Consider the following 18,458-nt stretch of genomic DNA (forward strand, 5'->3'; position numbering starts at 1 on the left):
CCAGAAGCCAGCGACTGATCTGCCTCACCCGGGAAGAGCGCAATGACGGTGCCAACTTGGGCCAGTGAAGCAACATCCTCCACAACTAGATTGAAGAACGAAAATGACAGCAACTTGTCTGTTCCCCTTCCCCCAAATCCCCAGCACTGTTCCCATCCCCGCAATTCCCCAATAAAAATCTTTAAAAAAAAAAAAAAAGTGAAGTTGATGAATTCAGTCAGGGTGGAACAATAAATATATAAACACCAGTTTTACACTATTTTCTCATTTTCAAAATGTGGGATTGCTTACAAACACAGAATGTTATCAGGTAGAATTCTACCTGTAGTACTTTAACAGATAGTAGCTGTGTGTACAGTTCTGTAATCTGCTTTCTTCATTTAGCATATGTTATGAGCTTATGTCCTTGTAATTATCATTTTGGGATGAATTTTACTAGTTGTGCTAATATTCAATAACATGAATTACTACAATTTATTTAACTATTCCCTCCACTGTTGGGCAGTTTACTTAGAAATTTTAAAGTGTATATTTTCCTCTACATTTGCTGTCGCTCAGAGCAGTAACATTTAAAAAACCCCAAAACTTTGCCAATTGTTATGTGAAAATGGTATTTCACTTTAATTTTATATTTTATTGTTTGAGAATCATTTCCTTATGTAAGCTAAATATCTCTCTTAAAATCTTGTTCACATTATTCATATTCTTAGTAAACACCTCTTTAAAAATAGCAGAGTAACACTCATCCTGTGCCTCAGTTACCAAGAACTCAAACTTGGTGGAATCTGAACTTAATTATGTTTTATTACATAAATAAAGTTTAAAACTTTTTGAGCCTTGGCCATTTTAATTTGTATATAGTTTTAGTCTTTCATGTATTCAATCAATGGTTACTTTGTACATGCATTGTGCTAGAAACTAATGTTTTTTTTAAAAGGAATAAGGACCTACAGAGTTTAGTGGGGAGGAAAGCCATATAACAAGAACAGCCATTCAATGTATGTGTCTGTAGAGGGCTTGAATGAGAAAATATGTAGAGGGAGTGCCAAGCACTTGGCAGAGAGTAAAGGATAAACACTATTATCATTATGATAAAACTATTTTTAAGTACAGTGGTTGCAGAGATACAGAGTATCTCTGGTCTAACAGTAAGAAAAATTCTAACAGAATTAGCTCAAATTGGCTGTCTATTAATTCCAGCAATTTCTTCTGCCTTTATGGTCAGTGACTCTCTCTCCCTCCCGCCCTCATAGTTAAAATCTTCTCACAATTTGGTAAGGCTTCTAGATTAGCCTGAAAAGAATTGAGGTAGGTAATACCTCAAGGCTCCTTTTTGTTATCAAACATTATCTAGAAGAGTCTCTGATTAGTTGGTTATGCTTGATTTTCATCATAGGAGGTGATCAGTACCATTCTCAAAGGAGGTGTGATCATGTGGTTTTACTGCTCCCCCTCAGACAGTTTCTCTATCAGCCACACACTTCTCCACAATTGCTTCCTGACAGCTGCTGGGCGGCCATGATTCTGATTTCCCCCGTCTCCATGAGAATGCTCCTTATGACCTCATAGTCACACTAACTTTGACATCATAAACAGAATATCTCATGGGGTCTCCACGTGACCACCATGTTGTAAAAACTAAGACCACAGACTGAAGGTGTGGAGTATGACTTTGTCTTTCCCTAAATCTGCATGCACACAAACTGGACAGAACAAATTTGAACAGCTACCACACTGCAATGCACTATGGCCACGCAAGGCATGAGACCCAAATCCACAAAAGAGGGAAGTAGAAATGTTAAACCATGGGTTTTCTTTAAGTACACTAAGTCAGAAGTGAAGCTGACCATGGTGAAATGTGATAATGCTGCTAAATAGTTTGCGGTGTTGACCTGTAATTGAGCCATAAGTTGGCAAGCTTGGAGAGTTATTTATAGACTTCTGGGGGGGAGGGTGTTCCCAGGTTCCCAGGGTGATAAAAAATGTAAGGGCCTTTCGTTTTGTTGAGATTGATTTTCCCCCCCTCGGAAATTTTATGTGACATGTAGCTCTATTTTGAAAGAACCTTTTTTTTTTTTTTTTTCCATTTCTGCAAGCTTCATTCTGTTTTCAAAGTCCAGTTGACTCACCTTTTAACCCACTGTTCTGGCTCGTTCTCTTTGACAAAGATTGTTAGAAACCACATGCTGAATTCATGTGTCTAGTAAGTAGCGAGGTTTGACTATGCAGCCTATTAACTTCATTTGTTTCTCTTCAGTTTCCTGAATCTTTGCCAGTTTTCTTGTTTGTTTTGGTCTTGATGTTTTAATTACAAGATTAATGTATGTAATTTTCAATGTCTGTTTTTTCCAAGATAGATTTTATTTTATTATTTAAAATATTATTTTTCCCCATCCATTTCTTCTTATGGCACTTCTATGTATTTTTGTACTTTTATGACTGTTACTTCTTTGAACAACCTAATTATAACTAATACAAAGTTATTGTTAGATGGCTCATAAGTTAATTTCTTCTCAAGTGAATTGACATTCTGATAGTTGATTTGCTCAGATATCATTTTTGGCATTTTGGGGGGGAGTGTATTTTGGAATACACAATCTGGGGTGTATTTTAGTGTGCTGGCTTGTTTTAACAAGATTTTTTTAAATATGTATTTTTCTCCTTTTTTCTATTTTGTGGTTGCCTAAATCCACCCACTTGAGACCCACTTGTTGGCATTTAGAGCTCTCATTCCACGGTGACACTGGAATATTATAGATGCAGAGGGTGGCTTGCTTTATCTCTTGGTTGTGAGGCTGAATCAGTGTCCTCTCTCACTAGAGCAGTCATTCTTTCAGGGGCAGGGGACTCTCATACCAGTGCTGGTTTCAGGCACGGAGCCTGAATTGGGCATAGTCCCACTTGCTTTCCAAGAGTTGAGCTCCCACTGCCCCTGCCATCTTTGGGCACAGAGCCAACCAGCCCACCACTTCAGCCCCATTTACTTGTTCACAGCTCTGTTCAACTTTTTGTCTCTAGAAATCTCTTTATTGACCAAGCATCTTTCTTTTTCCTTTTTTCTTTTTTCTATGCATTTTTTCCTAAACAATAATAACAACAATACAATTTTTGTATGATTTTGGAGGCAAGGGTGAACATAAGAGCATAAACTATATAATGTTCATTGAAAGTAAAGATTTACTTTTAAGAAACAACTCCTACATTTCCACGATGCCTACATACTCCTTCTGGTTAGAATCAGGTACAATTTTGAAGTGATATAGCTTAGAATTCTCCTGTTAGACCTTATTTTTCTTTTTTCTTTAATTATTGAGATATAGAATATGCCCTTTAGTGAGCATGTATATTTATTCATTTATCAACAAATATTTGTTGAGGGCACACTATGTGCCAGGCACTGCTCTAGGTGGTAGGAATATAGTAGTTAATAAAACACAGTTCGTCCTCTGATAGAGCTTACATTCTACTAGGAAGAGCTAATCAATAGGCAAACAGGTAGACGTATAATATTACAGGTACTGTTCAGATGTCCTGGAATCAGAGGCACCCCCACACATGCACCCCCCCCCAGAAGTAAGCCCCAGGCGCAGGCAGGAAGAACACAGAAAGACGCCACCCTTCCTGGTGTTCTGCCGTTCTTGTAGAATGTGGTTTCCTTGATCACCAAGCCTTCTCAATTTGATGTGTGTAAGAACCTCTCATAAACTGATAAGGAAAAGGGTCAAAAGATGCTCTAATTCTCATCAGATACTCTCAGGAGAAAATCAAGCATGAAATAAATATATTTATTTTTAGATGTTTAAGATTAAAAGATGTTTAACCCAACTAGTAATTTATAAAGCAGCAACAACGAGATGCAATTTCTTTTTTTTTTTAATTTTATTTTATTTTATTGGGGAATTGGGGGGATGGGAACAGTGCTGGGGAGTTGGGGGAAGGGGAACAGACAAGTTGCTGTCGTTTTGTTCTTCAATCTAGTTGTGGAGGATGTTGCTTCACTGGCCCAAGTTGGCACCATCATTACGCTCTTCTCTGGCGAGGCAGATCAGTCGCCGGCTTCTGGACGGCTGCTCACTGCGGCTGCTGGCCGCTCACGCTGGCTGCTGGCCACACACGGTAGCCCATGGCAATCCACTGCCACAGGGACTGCAGCCCACGCCGTCGCCGGCGACTCATGGCAGCCCAGCTCCAGGTTGAGCTGTTGTTCAGCATTTCAGCTGCGGAGGGCAGTGTCACTGGCCCTCCTATGTGGGATCCGAACCGGGGCCCTCTGGCATCCCAAGCGAGTTCTTAACCATCGCGCCACTCGGCCGGCCCGAGATGCAATTTCTTACTGCTCAGTCTCAGGAATTTGACAGAGGCTTATGAAAATAATATTCCGTTTGGCTACAGTTTCCTGAAACAGTTTGTGTGTGTGTGTGTGTGTGTGTGTGTGTGTATTAGTGATTTTTAAAATATATAGTTTTCAAAGGAAAAGCCTAGTAATGCTATCTCTGATTCTTATCTTTTTCTTAATGATTTCTATGCTTTTTAACTTTCTACAATTATAATATGTTGGTTTTGTAATAAAAAAACATACCGTATAGCCATGTAGATCCATTTTTGAAGGAACATGTTAGCCTAGCAAATGACTCTTTCCTTTGGTCCTGACGTGTAGGTGTTCCCTCTGGCACATGTGTGCAGCGACACAAACAAGATGACATTAATTAACCCCCAAGGGGTCAAGCTCAATATCTACAAGCAAAAAGTGGAACAGGCAATTAAGTCCTATGAAAAGTGAGTATTACTCCCAGCTGCTGTCTAATGGCTGTGGAATTTGTTTTCTCTTGTTTTAGCTGAGATTATTTCACCTGGAACAACTGTCTAAGCTTGTTCATAGGAACATCAAACTCCGCAGTGGCAGCAGCAGCGGCAGCAGCAAACACAGACACTTCTGTGTGCCAGGTGCTCAGGGTTATCACCTGCACGTACCCAGCAGAGTTCTAAGAAAACTGTTTTCCTTTTCCAAAATCTATATACACCACATGTTTTCACAAGGTCTTTAAATTTCCCTTTAGCAGAGTGAATTTGGTCATTTCAGCACCTAACATTCTGTAAAATGACTAATGAAACTCCCCAATAATGAGATAATGGAAGTAATATAAATGTGTGCTATTATGTAAGCCATTTTTATATCAAGATCAAAAAGAAGATCAAGCTGACTAGAATGAAAATTACACTTTTAAATGGTCCCTGTGTTAGTGCTCTCCCAGGGGCAGATGACCCAGCTTCACCCTGTCCTAGCTCTCTACTCACCTCCCCACCCCACCCCCAGCATTTAATTAACCCTTGGTGCACAGCACTAATGGAACCTGAGCATGCTGGCTTCTTGGTCCTGGAAGCTGTGCAATGGGTTTTCACTTACTGGCGCATGGGTGGGGAAAATGAAATAAAGCACACGAAAAGTAACGATGTCCCAGCCAGCATATATGGCCTATTGTCACTGCAGTGTGTCTAGTGTGTGTGCAAAAGACGTATGAAGTCTGAGTGCTGCCACATGGGGCACAGAGTCCGGCGCAGAGGCTGGCCTCCCTCATCATGCTCTTTGCAGGCCTCTCCCAACCTGGGCTCACATGAGTCCCCAAGAATGGATACTGTCTTGCCCCTTCAACCAGCTCCATGGCTCCTAGGATTTCTCTGAGTTTTTGTCTGCCCTTTGCTCCTCTCTCCTCTCACAGGCAGCATGAGCTATGTCAAGACTCACGCTTTCCCGTGGACCTGAGACTTTGCTCTGTAGCTGGCCCCTCACGCTGCAGCTGCCGCATGTCTCCCGTGCTCCAGGCACGCCTTTCCTTGTCTCCAAGTTCTGCTGCACTCTTCCTGTCCCTCCCTCATCCCTTCTAGCCTTGGTGCCAATGGCCCCCCTCAGAAAGGCCTTTCCTCAGTGACTCCCACCACCTACCCTGTGTGTGGCCCTGAGGTTTCATGGCTTCTGCACAGACCTGTCTCTCCCCTGTGAGGATGTCCGATCCCAAGGGCAGGTGCTTGGGCAGCCTTGCTTCCTCCTTTGTCCCCTCTTTCCAGCAGGTGTCACTATATGCATATTTGACTATGGGAATTTAATTTGAATTTGATCTGATTCAAGTTTAGTCATTAAAATTCTTCAAATTCAGTTATTTGAAATATAATATAATAATATCATTTATATTATAATTTAGTTTGCTTGAATCACTCGAATATTTGACTTCTCTAATTACCTGGTCTGTGAAAGCCTGGTGCAGGGCTACAAGTTGGGTTGTTGAGGCCAGACAATTCTGGGTCTCATTCTTGGCTGTGACATCTACTTGGCAAGTCATGTAACAATTGTGTGCTTCAGACTCATTTACAAACTCTATCTCACAGAGCGGCTGTGAGGATTAGGTAAGTTATACATAAAGAGCAATTCTTATTAATTACTTCCCCTACTCATTCCCTGAGTCTGCTGACCCTAAAATAACCAGAAAGAGATGGAGTGTCATAGTCACATAGCTCTTCCCAAGGTTTCCAGAACACAGGGAGCCCCCCACCAGGTGGAAGAGACCCCTCCTTCCCTAAGAGCAAGACCAAAATCCATAGTCGGTGATTTGTTCTGCTTCCTTCTAGTGAGTTAATATGGAAAAGCCTTTTAGAGAAATATCATACTATATTGTATTATTGATAATAACACTTACTTTAATATGACCAATATTTAATATTATTGATTGAGTTAGTATTAGTTGGCATTAGTAATTTGGTGCTTATATTAAGTGAATTGTTTGTTATTGTTATTGAATAATATTAATATTAACATTAATATTATACAGAGCAAAACTTCCTGATCATTTGCAATCAGTAGTATTTAAGAATTTTGTTGGTGTGTCAATTCCTTTTTCTATCTTGCTCCACCTCCCTAAAGATATGCATAATATGGAAAGTAATGAATGAAACTTGGTTAACTTCCAGCCCATCCCAAATATAACATTTCTAAGGAATTTCCCACCACAAGTAAGCCAGATGCAACCCTAAACCCAGTGGCTGGGAATGACCAGGCCAATGGGAAGCTCACAGCCCTTGGGCCAAAATAGTGACATAAACTAACTGTTTTGGTCACACCTAGTGCCAGTGTGTGGGAGGACTTCTGTTTCAATATTTTAGGAACGGAGGCAGCAATTTTGGCTTTGGTAGCACGCGTTTTGGGTGAGGATTGCTCAGGCTGGCTGGATTCTGGGGCGATTTTTGTGCAGCTTGCTTTGGTTGTGAGTCTAAGATCAAGATTGCAACTCTCAGATCCACAGGAGAAGCATCAGTTCTAAGCTGGCTGCATGCTGGGACCATGCTTTGTAACCTCTGCTTAGTAACCTCTCCAAAACGCTCGGGCTGCTGCCCAGACTTTGGAAGTGTCATTAATGACAAGTTGTTTTGCATGAGTCAGTTTTCTTGGTACAAGTATATTTGTGAACTAGAACTAGTGAAGACCACCCCTCACCAGATTCCACTCTCCTAAAACAAAGAAGAAAACTGGGCAGTAACACCTCCGAGACAAGGGACTGGGCCAGCCACAGAGAAGCCCCGACATCCCACAGAGACTGTCCTCAGAAAAGTTCTGTCTCAAAGCCTAGTAAGAGGGGGAGCTAGCTGAACTCTGGCTCAGGAGGTCTGCCTCCAGAGCCTGTGCTCTTCACTACCATGCCAGACCCCCTTTCTGTGATCTCACCAAGCTCATGGTGGGGATCAGGGCAGGGTAACAGCCCCAAAAGTGTGTTCCCAGAGCCCTGTGCACTGGTGCCAGGGCTAGTGGTTAGAAGAGTGCCTCCTAGAGAGTGACAGTATTCTCCCACCTCACTGAGGCGGGCCCTGGAGCGTGTTCTGGGCCCTGCACTCCAGGAAGCCTGATTTGGGTAACAACAGTGTCCCTGAGCTGAGCTGGAAGCTTGGAAACAGGTATCACTGATCAGTAACAAGAGAAGGCGCTGGGCCCATCCCATAGAAACCACTGGCCCTGACTTGCTCTGGTATTGACAGCACCTCTGCAGACATGTCCAGTGCTGAGTTCTAGTCTCAGCATCTCCAACTAGCTTGCTGGGGAGCAAGGTGCTTCATTAATCTGCCCCTCAAGGTGGCCTCATTTGGAAAACAAGAAAGTCAGGCTGGTTGATCTCTAAAGTGTGTTCCAGTCCTGTTAATGTACGGCCCTCTTAACTCCTTCTGATCTGAGAGTTCAGGCAGGGGAGTGTCTACAGAGCACGCCAAGGGCACACTTACATTTCTCCTTACGAAGAAAAATGGTGGATGTTTAGAAACACCTTCATGTGGAGAGGACAAGGACTAGCTTGTTTACTGCCTTTTCACAGCCTGGGTTTTACCTGACTGGGCGGAGAGCTGTAACCTCCATTCATGTTTAACAGGACTGCCACAAAGCAGAGGTGGGGAGCGCGCATATCCAGTCTCTACACAGATGGCAGTGGCCTGGGCCCTCTCTGCAGTGCCCTTCACAGCCTCAGGTCAGCCTTTTGCTATAAAATGAAGTATTGGTACTAAGTAATTATTATTATTTTTTTAAAACAGGCGCTTGAATAAAATCGTTTGGCAAGCGTTATCTCAAGAGGAAAAAGAAAAGTAAGCCAGTCTCTCCTCACTTTTCTTGTTTCAATTTTGGTGAAATCCACATAACCTATAACTAACTATTCTGAAGTGTGCAGCTCAATGGTATTTAAAACATTCAAAATAATGTGCAAACTACCACCTCCCTCTAGTTTCAAAAACTTTATCACCTCAGAAAAATACCTAATACCCATTAAGTAATCCTTTCCCATTTCCCCTTTTCTCTCCGGCTTGCTTTCTGTGGATTGGCTATTCTGGATATGTCACATGAAAGCAACAGACAACGTGTGACCTTTTGTGCCTGGCTTCTTTTTTTTTTTTTTTTTTTTAGCTGAGCCATCCTGCCACCTGTTGTTGGCAGCTCGGCGGCAGCTCAGCTCGGACCGGGCATCGAACCACTGTTGCTCAGAGCTCAAACTCTTGAGCGAGCTCTTAACCAACTGAGCCACTCGGCCGGCCCCTGTGCCTGGCTTCTTTTACTTAGTTAATGTAAAGCTTAATGTTTTCAAGGTTCATCCAATTGTAGCATATATAGTAGCTCATTCCTTTTTATGCCTCAGTAATGATCCTTTGTGTGTATATACCAGTTTGTTTTTCCATTCTTCCATTGTTGGATATTTGGGTTGTTTCCACTTCGGGGCTGTTATGAGCTGTAATATACATTGACGTAGAAGTTTCTGTGTGAACATATGAGGTGTGATCAACAAATATGGTGAATGTTTAAATTTAAAAAATTTATTACAGTAAAAGACACATTGCCATTAATCCACCTCAAAATACTCCCCCTTGCTTTGAGCTTATCCCATCATTCTTGCCACTTTCGAAGCAGTTCTGGAAGTCTCCTTTCATGAGTGTCTTTAGTTGAGCTGTCATGGCTGTCTTGATGTACTGAATCAATTCAAAACATTTACTTTTCATGGTCATTTTGACCTTTGGGAAAGAGCCCAGAAATTGCATGGTGCCAGATCTGGTGAATAAGGTGGATGAGGATACACTGTAATGTTTTTATTTGACAGAAATTGCTGAACCAGATGTGATATGTGACCGGAACCTTTCTATTGTGATCACAAAATACAGTGAATGCTGTTGCCAAGTGCCATCCAACGGAAAGGCAGGGATCTTTAATATGGGAAGTGGCGCGTTGAACCTTAGTAACAGTGTGTGACAAGTTTCAACTTGTTCAGTGCAGTCAGTTGGGTGTGAGCAACAGTTGAGAGAAAGTGTGTTTTATAAAGTGTGATGTAAATCATCCTCCATCATGACTACGCTCTGTGTCACACATCACTTCTGGCATATGGCAAATTTTGTCAAATAAAAACATTATGGTGTTCCTCATCCACCTTATTCAGTAAGTCTGGCACCGTGTGACTCCTGGCTCTTCCCCAATGTCAAAAAGACCATGAAGGTAAACATTTTGAATCAATTCAGGACATTGAGGCAGCCATAACAGTGCAACCAAAGACACTCACGAAAGAGGACTTCCAGAACTGCTTCAGAAAGTGGAAAGAACAATGGGATAAGTGTGTTCGAAGTGAGGGGGAGTATTTTGAGGTGGATTAATGGCAATGTGTCTTTTACTGTAATACATTTTTTTATTTAAACATTCACCATATTGTTTGATCACACCTCAGATGTCTTCACTTCTCTTGAGTGAGTCTAGGAGGGGTTTTGCTGGATCACAGAGCAGTTTTTGAGTAACCACCAAACTGTTCACCAGGGTTGCTGCTCCATTTTACATTCTCACCAGCAATATATGAAAGTTTCTCCATATCCCTGCCAATACTTGTTATTTTCCTACTTTTTGTTTTTAAACTAAAACCATCCTAGTGTGGATGTGAAGTGATATTTCATTGTGGTTTTCATTTGCATTTCCTTAATGATCAATAATGTTGGACATCCTTTCATGTGGTTGTTGGCCATGTATATTCTTCTTCAGAGAAATATCTATTCAAGTCTTTTGCTCATTTTTAAATTGAGTTGTTTGTCTTTTTGTTGTTGAGTTGTAAGAGTTCTGGATATTCAACCTTTATCAGATATATTATTTGCCAATATTTTCTCCCATTCTATACATCGTCCTTTCACATGCTTGATAATTTCCCTTTTAGCCCAGAAGTTTTTAATTCTTAGGAAATTAATTCATCTATTTTTTCTTTTGTTGTTCATGCTTTTTTGTCAAATTTAAGGAAGCAATCTATTGGCAAATAAGAGGTCATGAAGATTTACCTGTGATTCCTTCTAATTCTTTTCTGGTTTTAGCTTTTACATTTGGGTCATTGATCAATTCAGTATCAGTTTTTATGTATGAAGTGAGGTTATCTCTATCTGCAAATAGAGATAGTTTTACTTCTCTTTTCCAATTTGTATGCCTTTTGTTTCTTTCTCTTTCCTAATTGCTCAGGCCAGAACTTCTAATACAATGTTGAATAACATTGGTGAAGGGGTGCATCTTGTCTTGTTCTTGATCATAGGGAGAAAGCTTTCAGTCTTTCAACATTGAATAAGATGTTGGCTGTGGGTTTTCCATAAATGCCCTTTATCATGCTAAAGAAATTTCCTTCAATTCTAGTTTGCTGATTGTTTTTATCATGAGAGGGTATTGAATTTTGTCAAATGCTTTTTCTGTATCTATTAAGATGATCATGTGGGGTTTTTTCCCTTTGTTGTATTGATGTGTTGTGGTGTATTAAATCAATTGATTTTCTTAGGTTGAACCACCTTGCATTCCTGGGATAAATCCTGCTTGGTCATGGTGTATAATCTTTTTTATGCTCTGATGGATTTGGTTTGCTACTGTTTTGTTAAGGCTATTTATCTCTATATTCATAAAGAAAAATGGTCTTGTCACTTTCTTTTCTTTAGTATCTTTTTCCATGTTAGCATTGGTGTAATGCTGCCATTTTTTATTCCATCAATAGGGTCATCATTCCCTGTTTCTTTATATGCCTTAGAATCTTTGGTTGAGTTTTGAGAATTTGAAAAAACAGATGCATCTCCCAGTCTTTATAGACTGGCTTCTTATAGGCTAGAGGTTCTGGGGACCTCTCAGCCTGTTTCTGGGGATATGTCTTCTCTAGGCTTGTGTGTGTGTGATTTCCCAAAGAGGTTTGCTCCTGTTTCTTCTCAATAGACCAATATCTCTTGCTCCTCTGGCATCTATCTTTAGTACTGTAGTCTCTCTGGTGCTGCAACAAGCCATGGAACTCACTTTTTTTCTCAGGGGCTCCTAACCTGATGTCAAAAGTGTAGAGCCAGGGGTCGGCTGAGTGACTCAGTTGGTTAAGAGCTTTCTCAAGAGTGTGAGCTCTGAGCAACAGGGTCGCCAGTTCAATTCCGGTGTGAGCTGAGCTGCTAATAGGTGGCAGGATGGCTCAGCTAAAACAAACAAACAAACAAACAAACAAACAAAACGTATAGAGTCATTCCCATCAGTGCTGAGTCAGATGAGACAGAAAGCAGTCTCCCTGGCAGTCCCTCCTCCCCTCCCCCCAAGGCCAGAATGTTGGATGCATGCTCCCTCTTTTCTCCTCCCAAGGACTTTAGGAGTTTTCTCCCAATTGCAATGCACTGTGCCTGGGAAGGGGATGGGCTAGCCAGGCAAGAAGCAACACACTTTCCTGCCCACTTCAATGCCTGCTCTTCTTGGCTTTGTGAAGCACTGCAAGCTCTTCACTGGTTTCTGGAATTCTCACAAAGGCAATTTGGTCCAAATATTGTTGTTAAGTTGTTATCTAAGGGCCTGGGGTTTCTTATTCCGCCATCTTGCTTATGTCACTCCAATTCAGATTTTTAATAAAAAGTTTTGCTCTCCTCTGGAGACAGGTTTGTTTGTGGATTGAGTCCTGTGGTTGGTTGTGCTGGGTTTATACTCTACTCTCCCAACATCCTACATCTGAAGAAAATGACACTTTCAGCAATAACAGAATGATAATTATGGAATATCCCTTTCTCTCCCCCCACCCTACCCTAGTTTCTCTCTCCTTCCAGGAGTATCTGACTCTGTAGTAGCTAAGCCTGGAAATAGAGTCCAGGACCCGGGCCATCATACCACACTGGTTTCCCCTGGAGTCTCACATCCAGTTCACCAGCTCATAGAAAGTTTGGCTTATGTTCTTTGAATACCAAAACAATGAAGCCAGAAAGTTGAGGCCTACTTAGTCTTACAAGGAGGAGAGGAGATCAAAATAGCTAAAATGAGCTAGTAGAAGAATTACTTCAGTGAGGCAAATATTTGGGCTTTGTTTTGTTTTGTTTTATTTTGCTTTGCTTTGTTTTCCAGAGTCACTGTTAGAGATAGTTGTGTGAAATCTCTTTGAAGCTCATTCTTGGTTCTGCCAAACATTAGACCTAGGGAGAAAGGAATGGGTTCCAAATATGCCAAAAGCAATTGTTGAAAAAAAATGACATGTGTATCAAACGTCCTTAAAATCAGATAATCAAACTAAGTAATGGGGAAAAGTGCCTATCATAATTTACATAGGTTGCTAGTTTTAACTTGTGCAAGCTACCAAAGCCACCATGCATCAGAGGACATGGTTGATATTCTGTCAGTTGATACCTAACATTGCTTTGACAGATATTTCTCTGGAGAGGGTTTACTAAAATACCATCTTTACATACTTTTTCTACTATGATCTCTTACTTTGTTTTTTGATTTTTTTGTTTGATCTTCTTCTTCCTATTTTTTTTTTTAAAGGCTAGATGCAAACAAACCAATGCGGTACTTGGAAAACAAGGCAGCTTTAAATGAGGCATTAGAACGGTTGAATTGGCCCATTTCATTGAAAGAGCTGTCGATGCTGGAAAATGAAATTCTGACTGGGAAAGTGTATGTCCAGCAGGCCATGGAACTGCAGGAGGCTGCCAAGAAGGAGAGTTACGCGAGCAGGGCACTCGGAGAGGTGGGTACCATTGAGCCATCTGTGTTTCCTGCCTCCCTCCCTGTCCCAAGTCACTGCTCCCTGGGCTGGCTTTCCTTCTCTCTCTCTCACCTCCACCACACTGATGTCTAAGAGTTAGCACCAACACAGGGCCCCAAAACCTTTTTCAACAGAAAGGAAATGCTGTTTGGTTGTTACTATGGCCTTATTTTTTAAACAAAACATCTTTTAACTGCAAAATAAAACTAAACAGAAGTATAATGTCATGATTAAAAGCCTGGACTTTAATATAAGCCAGACCAGGGTCCAGCCTCAAACCTGCCACCTAACCCTTATGTGATCTTGGCCGGTTACTCTGTCTCTCCAAACCTTAGTTTTATTACTTGTAAAATAGGAGTATTAATAGTATCTGCCTCATAGGGTTGTTACAAGAGTAAAATGAACATTTAAAGAACTTAGTATCATTGAAAACCCCCCATAAGTGTTAGCAATTATTATTAATAATAAAATAAACCTTATGAAAAGAAAAAAATATTATATGATTGCCTTAATTATTACCACTTTGGATCATTTACCTCTAGGTTTTACTTCCTCGAACATATTTTATATAAATGCAATCAATGTTCATAATCATTTCATATTCTGCTTTTTAATTGAGCATCATCTCATATACTTTCTCTTTGAGTCATCAGATTGGTATATTTTTGAGGTTACATAATATGCCATGGTGTGTTTCTATTCTGATTTATTTAACTCTTCACTGAATGTTGGACATTTGGGTCATTTTCCAGTTTTCTTCTGTTTCATATTATGTTTTAATGACTTCCAGAGTGCATATATGGAGCTATTTTGTTAGGATAAATTCTTAGAAGTGGGATCCTTGGATCAAAGAGCACAAATATTTTGGGGCTCTAAATACTTGTTGCCAGCATAGCACCCCCTTTCTGACTGTAGCTGGGTATGTGTACCTGGAATAGTTAATCTAAAATCTTTCTGAATTCTATATAATTTTCATACATTCACCATATGGGAGATTAAAAAATACACCAAAAGAACTGACCTTTGAGATTCGTCATCATTTTTGTTTTCAGTCTTTGCTAAGTGACTCTGGCTTTGCCTGGTTTTCAGTCCTGTATTTGCTGCTCTGGATTTCTGTGTTTTGTTTATTTCAATGTAATTTTATTTTTTCCCCTGCAAATGGCATTTGTTTTCCTTCAGTGTAGACAGTTGTTTCTTTTGTGCAGAATGCAAATTTTTTATCATATATTCATTTTTATGTTTTTTTGTTTTGTTTTGTTTTGTTTTGTTTTGTTTTAAGGAGAGCACAGCTCAAAGTGGCCCATGCAGGGATCTAACTGGCAACCTTGTTGTTCAGAACACATGCTCTAACCAACTGAGCCACTCAGCTGCCCCTTATTTTTTTAGTTTTATATTTTGTTTTTTGGAGATATATATATTTGTTTGTTTTTATTCAAAGTGACTTTCTCTAAGAGTTATTTGGTGTTTCTTTGGGAGGGAACATGTGCCTTGTGCCTCCAAACATGTGGCTGCCTATTGGCCTTCCTTACCCAGAGGCCCTATGGCAACCAAGGATCCAGAAGACTGAAAGTGAATGAATTCCCTTGCCCTGAAAGTCTGCTCTTCATTGCATCATGCCTCTTCCTCTCTGGTCTTCCATTTATTCGTTGAAATAATTATGTGTCCCTATGAGGTGCCAAGCACTGTTGCAGGCACCAGAAGAACCTAAATAGAGCACTAAGTCCCACCTTATTCCAGTTGGGAAGACAGACCACTGCATGTTCTAAATGATGGACTTTCCTGTGTTGAACAATGGAGACCACTGCGTAGCTGCAGAATTCACTAGTGTTATTCATCTATACTTTATATTTTAAAGTGGGAAGTGTTGCCAGTGGAGTGGAAAGAACAAAGCATGTGATTCCAAACAAAGTACATTCTGCTGGATTCATCTAGGATGTGGGAGTCAAAAGCTCATTGTTTATGGGGTGTGAATTAATTGTTCTATTTCTTTATTTCCCTTATCCACAGAGTGAGAATAAATATAATCTCCATAATTTTTTCATCCAAAAGTATTTGTTCACGCCCAAGCATGGGTCCACTCCTGTGCCTGGCACAGGTGGTCTTGGGCAGTGAATAGCTATCTGGTTCTTCTCTCTCTTCTTGGGGCCTCCCAAGGTGATACAATACATTGGACACAAAACAGAGCTTGTTAACTGCACTGAAGACATGGGCCCTGCCTAGTGGAGGAGATAACTGGAATAGAACGTACCTTCTGTGAGAGCTGAACCCTTGTCTGGCCTTTTTGGTAGCTGTATGTATAGCAATGAGAATGGCACCTGGCACACAGTGGACACTTGAGAAATATTTATTGAATGAATGTAACCCAGCCCCTCATGGGATAGTATTAGAAATATGATAACAGAGGCATACCCATAGAACAACTGGAAGATGGGAAAAAGTGAATGATTGTGGCTGGGGAGTTGGGTGAGGAACGCTTCACAGAGGGGATAATTAAATTTGTTTTGGAAGGATGTGTAGTACTATGAGGATTGGGGTGTAAGAAATGTTGTGAGTGAAAGAAATGGCCTATGCAAAGGCTGGGATGGGAAGGACATGGCATGTTCATCAGGAACATGGCCAGACACATGACAGGAAAGGGAAGATGACACCAGAATATGAGGAACTTGGAATTCTCTCGTAGGACCAGGGACTATTACTGTAGGACATAGATACCCAGAGGGGGATTTTAAGCAAGTGGAAGATGTTAACAAATCTGTGTCTAAGAAAGATTGTTTTGGCAGCAGGACGAGGCCCAGTGTAGAAGGAAAAGACCACTGAGAGGCGCTGAGTCTTTGAGCCAAGCCAGGACAGTGGGGAAGGGACAGGTGACAGAGACCTGACTTGGTGGAGAGTGACCATGTGGGGTGAGCCAGGGAGCACAGTTGAGGATGCCACAGACTCTTCTTGGACAAGTGGGGAGACAGAGGCACTGCCCACCACTTCCATAGCACCCCCGCTTCTCAGGGACACAGGTGTTCCCTGACAGCCATCCAAACACCCTGTCCTTCTGTGTGTCCTCTTCACAGCACACTTAACAACCTGACAAGTACATATCTGTTAATTATCCATCTCCATCATTAGGATAAGGGTGGCACTTGATCCATTACGTTCTTGGCACTCTCCAGTGCCTAGAACAGTGCTTGGCACCTTGTAGGCACTTGGAAATATTTGTTAATAAATGAAAAAATGGACAAGAGGAAGAGTTTATTTTCAGGAAAGGTAATTCACTTTAGGTCCTCTTGATTCTGAGATGTCCACGGGGCATCCAAGTGAGAAAAGCCCACACACAGCGCATACGGGAGCTTAGGCGAGAAGAAGTCTGTGTTCGGGAGATAGCTCTGGAGGTCATTTGAGCTACTGAGACAGGAAGAGATGGAGGCAGGAAGGCTGGAGGAGCAGGTGGCCTGGGTTAGGGAGCTGTGATGTGAGAGCCCAGGCTCTCAGTGCTGCCACTTTCTAGCTGGGTGACCTTATCCAGGCCCTCGAAGCCTAGTTTTCTCATCTTTAAAATAGAAAGATCAAAGTCCAATTCCAGAAAAGTTTGTGAGACACCACACGTACGTAATAAGCTTAGGACCATGCGCAGCAATAAATGCTCAGCAGGAAATGCACTCAACATATATTATCCATTATAGCTTTTTCCATTACAGAGGTCATTACCAAGGAGTCTTGAAAAGCCAGACAGAATGATGTCTGAAAGCCATCTGACTAGGCAAGAGGAAGGTCATTAGTGGTCTTAGCCAGAATAATGTCAGTGGGAGAAAGGAGCATAAGTCAGTTTACAGTGGGTGGAGGAGTGGACACAAGTCAGGAAAGTAAATATAGGAAGTGAAGATTTTTGTTTCGAGTTCTTCATAGGGAAGGAAAGGAGAAAGAAGGGTAGTGGGTATTGAACCAGAGGGAGAGGAGACATTTGGTTTGTGTAATGGTGTCCATGGGTCCACTGCTGTCCCCCTTCTTGGTCAGGGTGCCCTGTCCCCACACAGGGTGACCACAGCCTCCACTGTTTGTTCATGGACATGTCCATGTGGCCAGGACAATTGCCTATAAGAATGAATGGGGAAAGGGAGTTCAAACTTGGCAGCTTATCTTCAGAGCTCTTTCCTTTCTTTGCATGGCCCTCAGAAATGGAAGATTTTATGTATTATTTTCTTATATTTCTCTTTACCATGTGTGATATATTCTGAGATACTTTTATTCCATTTTTATCACACCCCAGTGATTGATTTCATGACCTGGTAACAGGTCTCGACCAGTGCGAAAAACACTGGTTGGGACCAAAGCTGAAGATCGCGAGATCTTATGAGGTCCTAGAGTGACAATTTATCACAGATGCAGGTCATTTTACTGATTTGTATATAAATATAGTCTCATTTAAAATCCTTTTAGCAGAGGCTAAAGATTTTGATCAATAAGTAGAAACTGGGGAGGATGAAACCTTCTGTTATAAGGCCCCCTAGAGTTTAGCAAAGGGTGATCAAAGTTTGTTAGAATGGGACCACATAATGGAAGGAAAGTCTGCCTTTCTAAATTTCCCTTGAAAACTCCCTCACTGCACCCCTGCTGTTGCCACAATCACAGCTTTCACCCTCGTTGTCCAGTCCCCCAGAGCTCAGTCACCAGAGGACATCTAAATGATAATTTACCTTCAGGCTAGGGAACCAGTCCTAGAGAGAGAGGCAGAGTAGCTCCAGTGTGTGACTTCCATTCACCTCTGTAGTAGCAGCATATGGAGAACCATGTCAGTAATGTCCTAATCACAGATCTCAAAGCTGTGGTAGTTTTTTATTTGTTTGTTTTTTTCTAATTATTTTTTTGTGTGAAATACACATTTTTTAGAATTAGTTTCAGCTGTACAACACAGTGCAATAGTTATACTTTTTACCCCTCGAGGTGACAACCCCG

At 41.3% G+C, this 18,458-nt stretch overlaps 1 protein-coding gene across 1 annotated transcript in view; it reads left to right on the forward strand.

Annotated features, from left to right (window-relative positions):
* Window positions 1–18,458, forward strand: part of VWA3B (von Willebrand factor A domain containing 3B) — a 154,448-nt gene that overhangs the window by 111,799 nt on the left and 24,191 nt on the right. The window contains 3 exon segments of the mRNA XM_019659997.1: window positions 4,658–4,776; window positions 8,563–8,613; window positions 13,292–13,496. Coding sequence (XP_019515542.1) covers window positions 4,658–4,776; window positions 8,563–8,613; window positions 13,292–13,496 — 375 coding nt within the window.

This window comes from Hipposideros armiger, unplaced genomic scaffold (assembly GCF_001890085.2).
Source record: "Hipposideros armiger isolate ML-2016 unplaced genomic scaffold, ASM189008v1 scaffold_310, whole genome shotgun sequence".
In the NCBI taxonomy this organism is placed as follows: domain Eukaryota; kingdom Metazoa; phylum Chordata; class Mammalia; order Chiroptera; family Hipposideridae; genus Hipposideros; species Hipposideros armiger.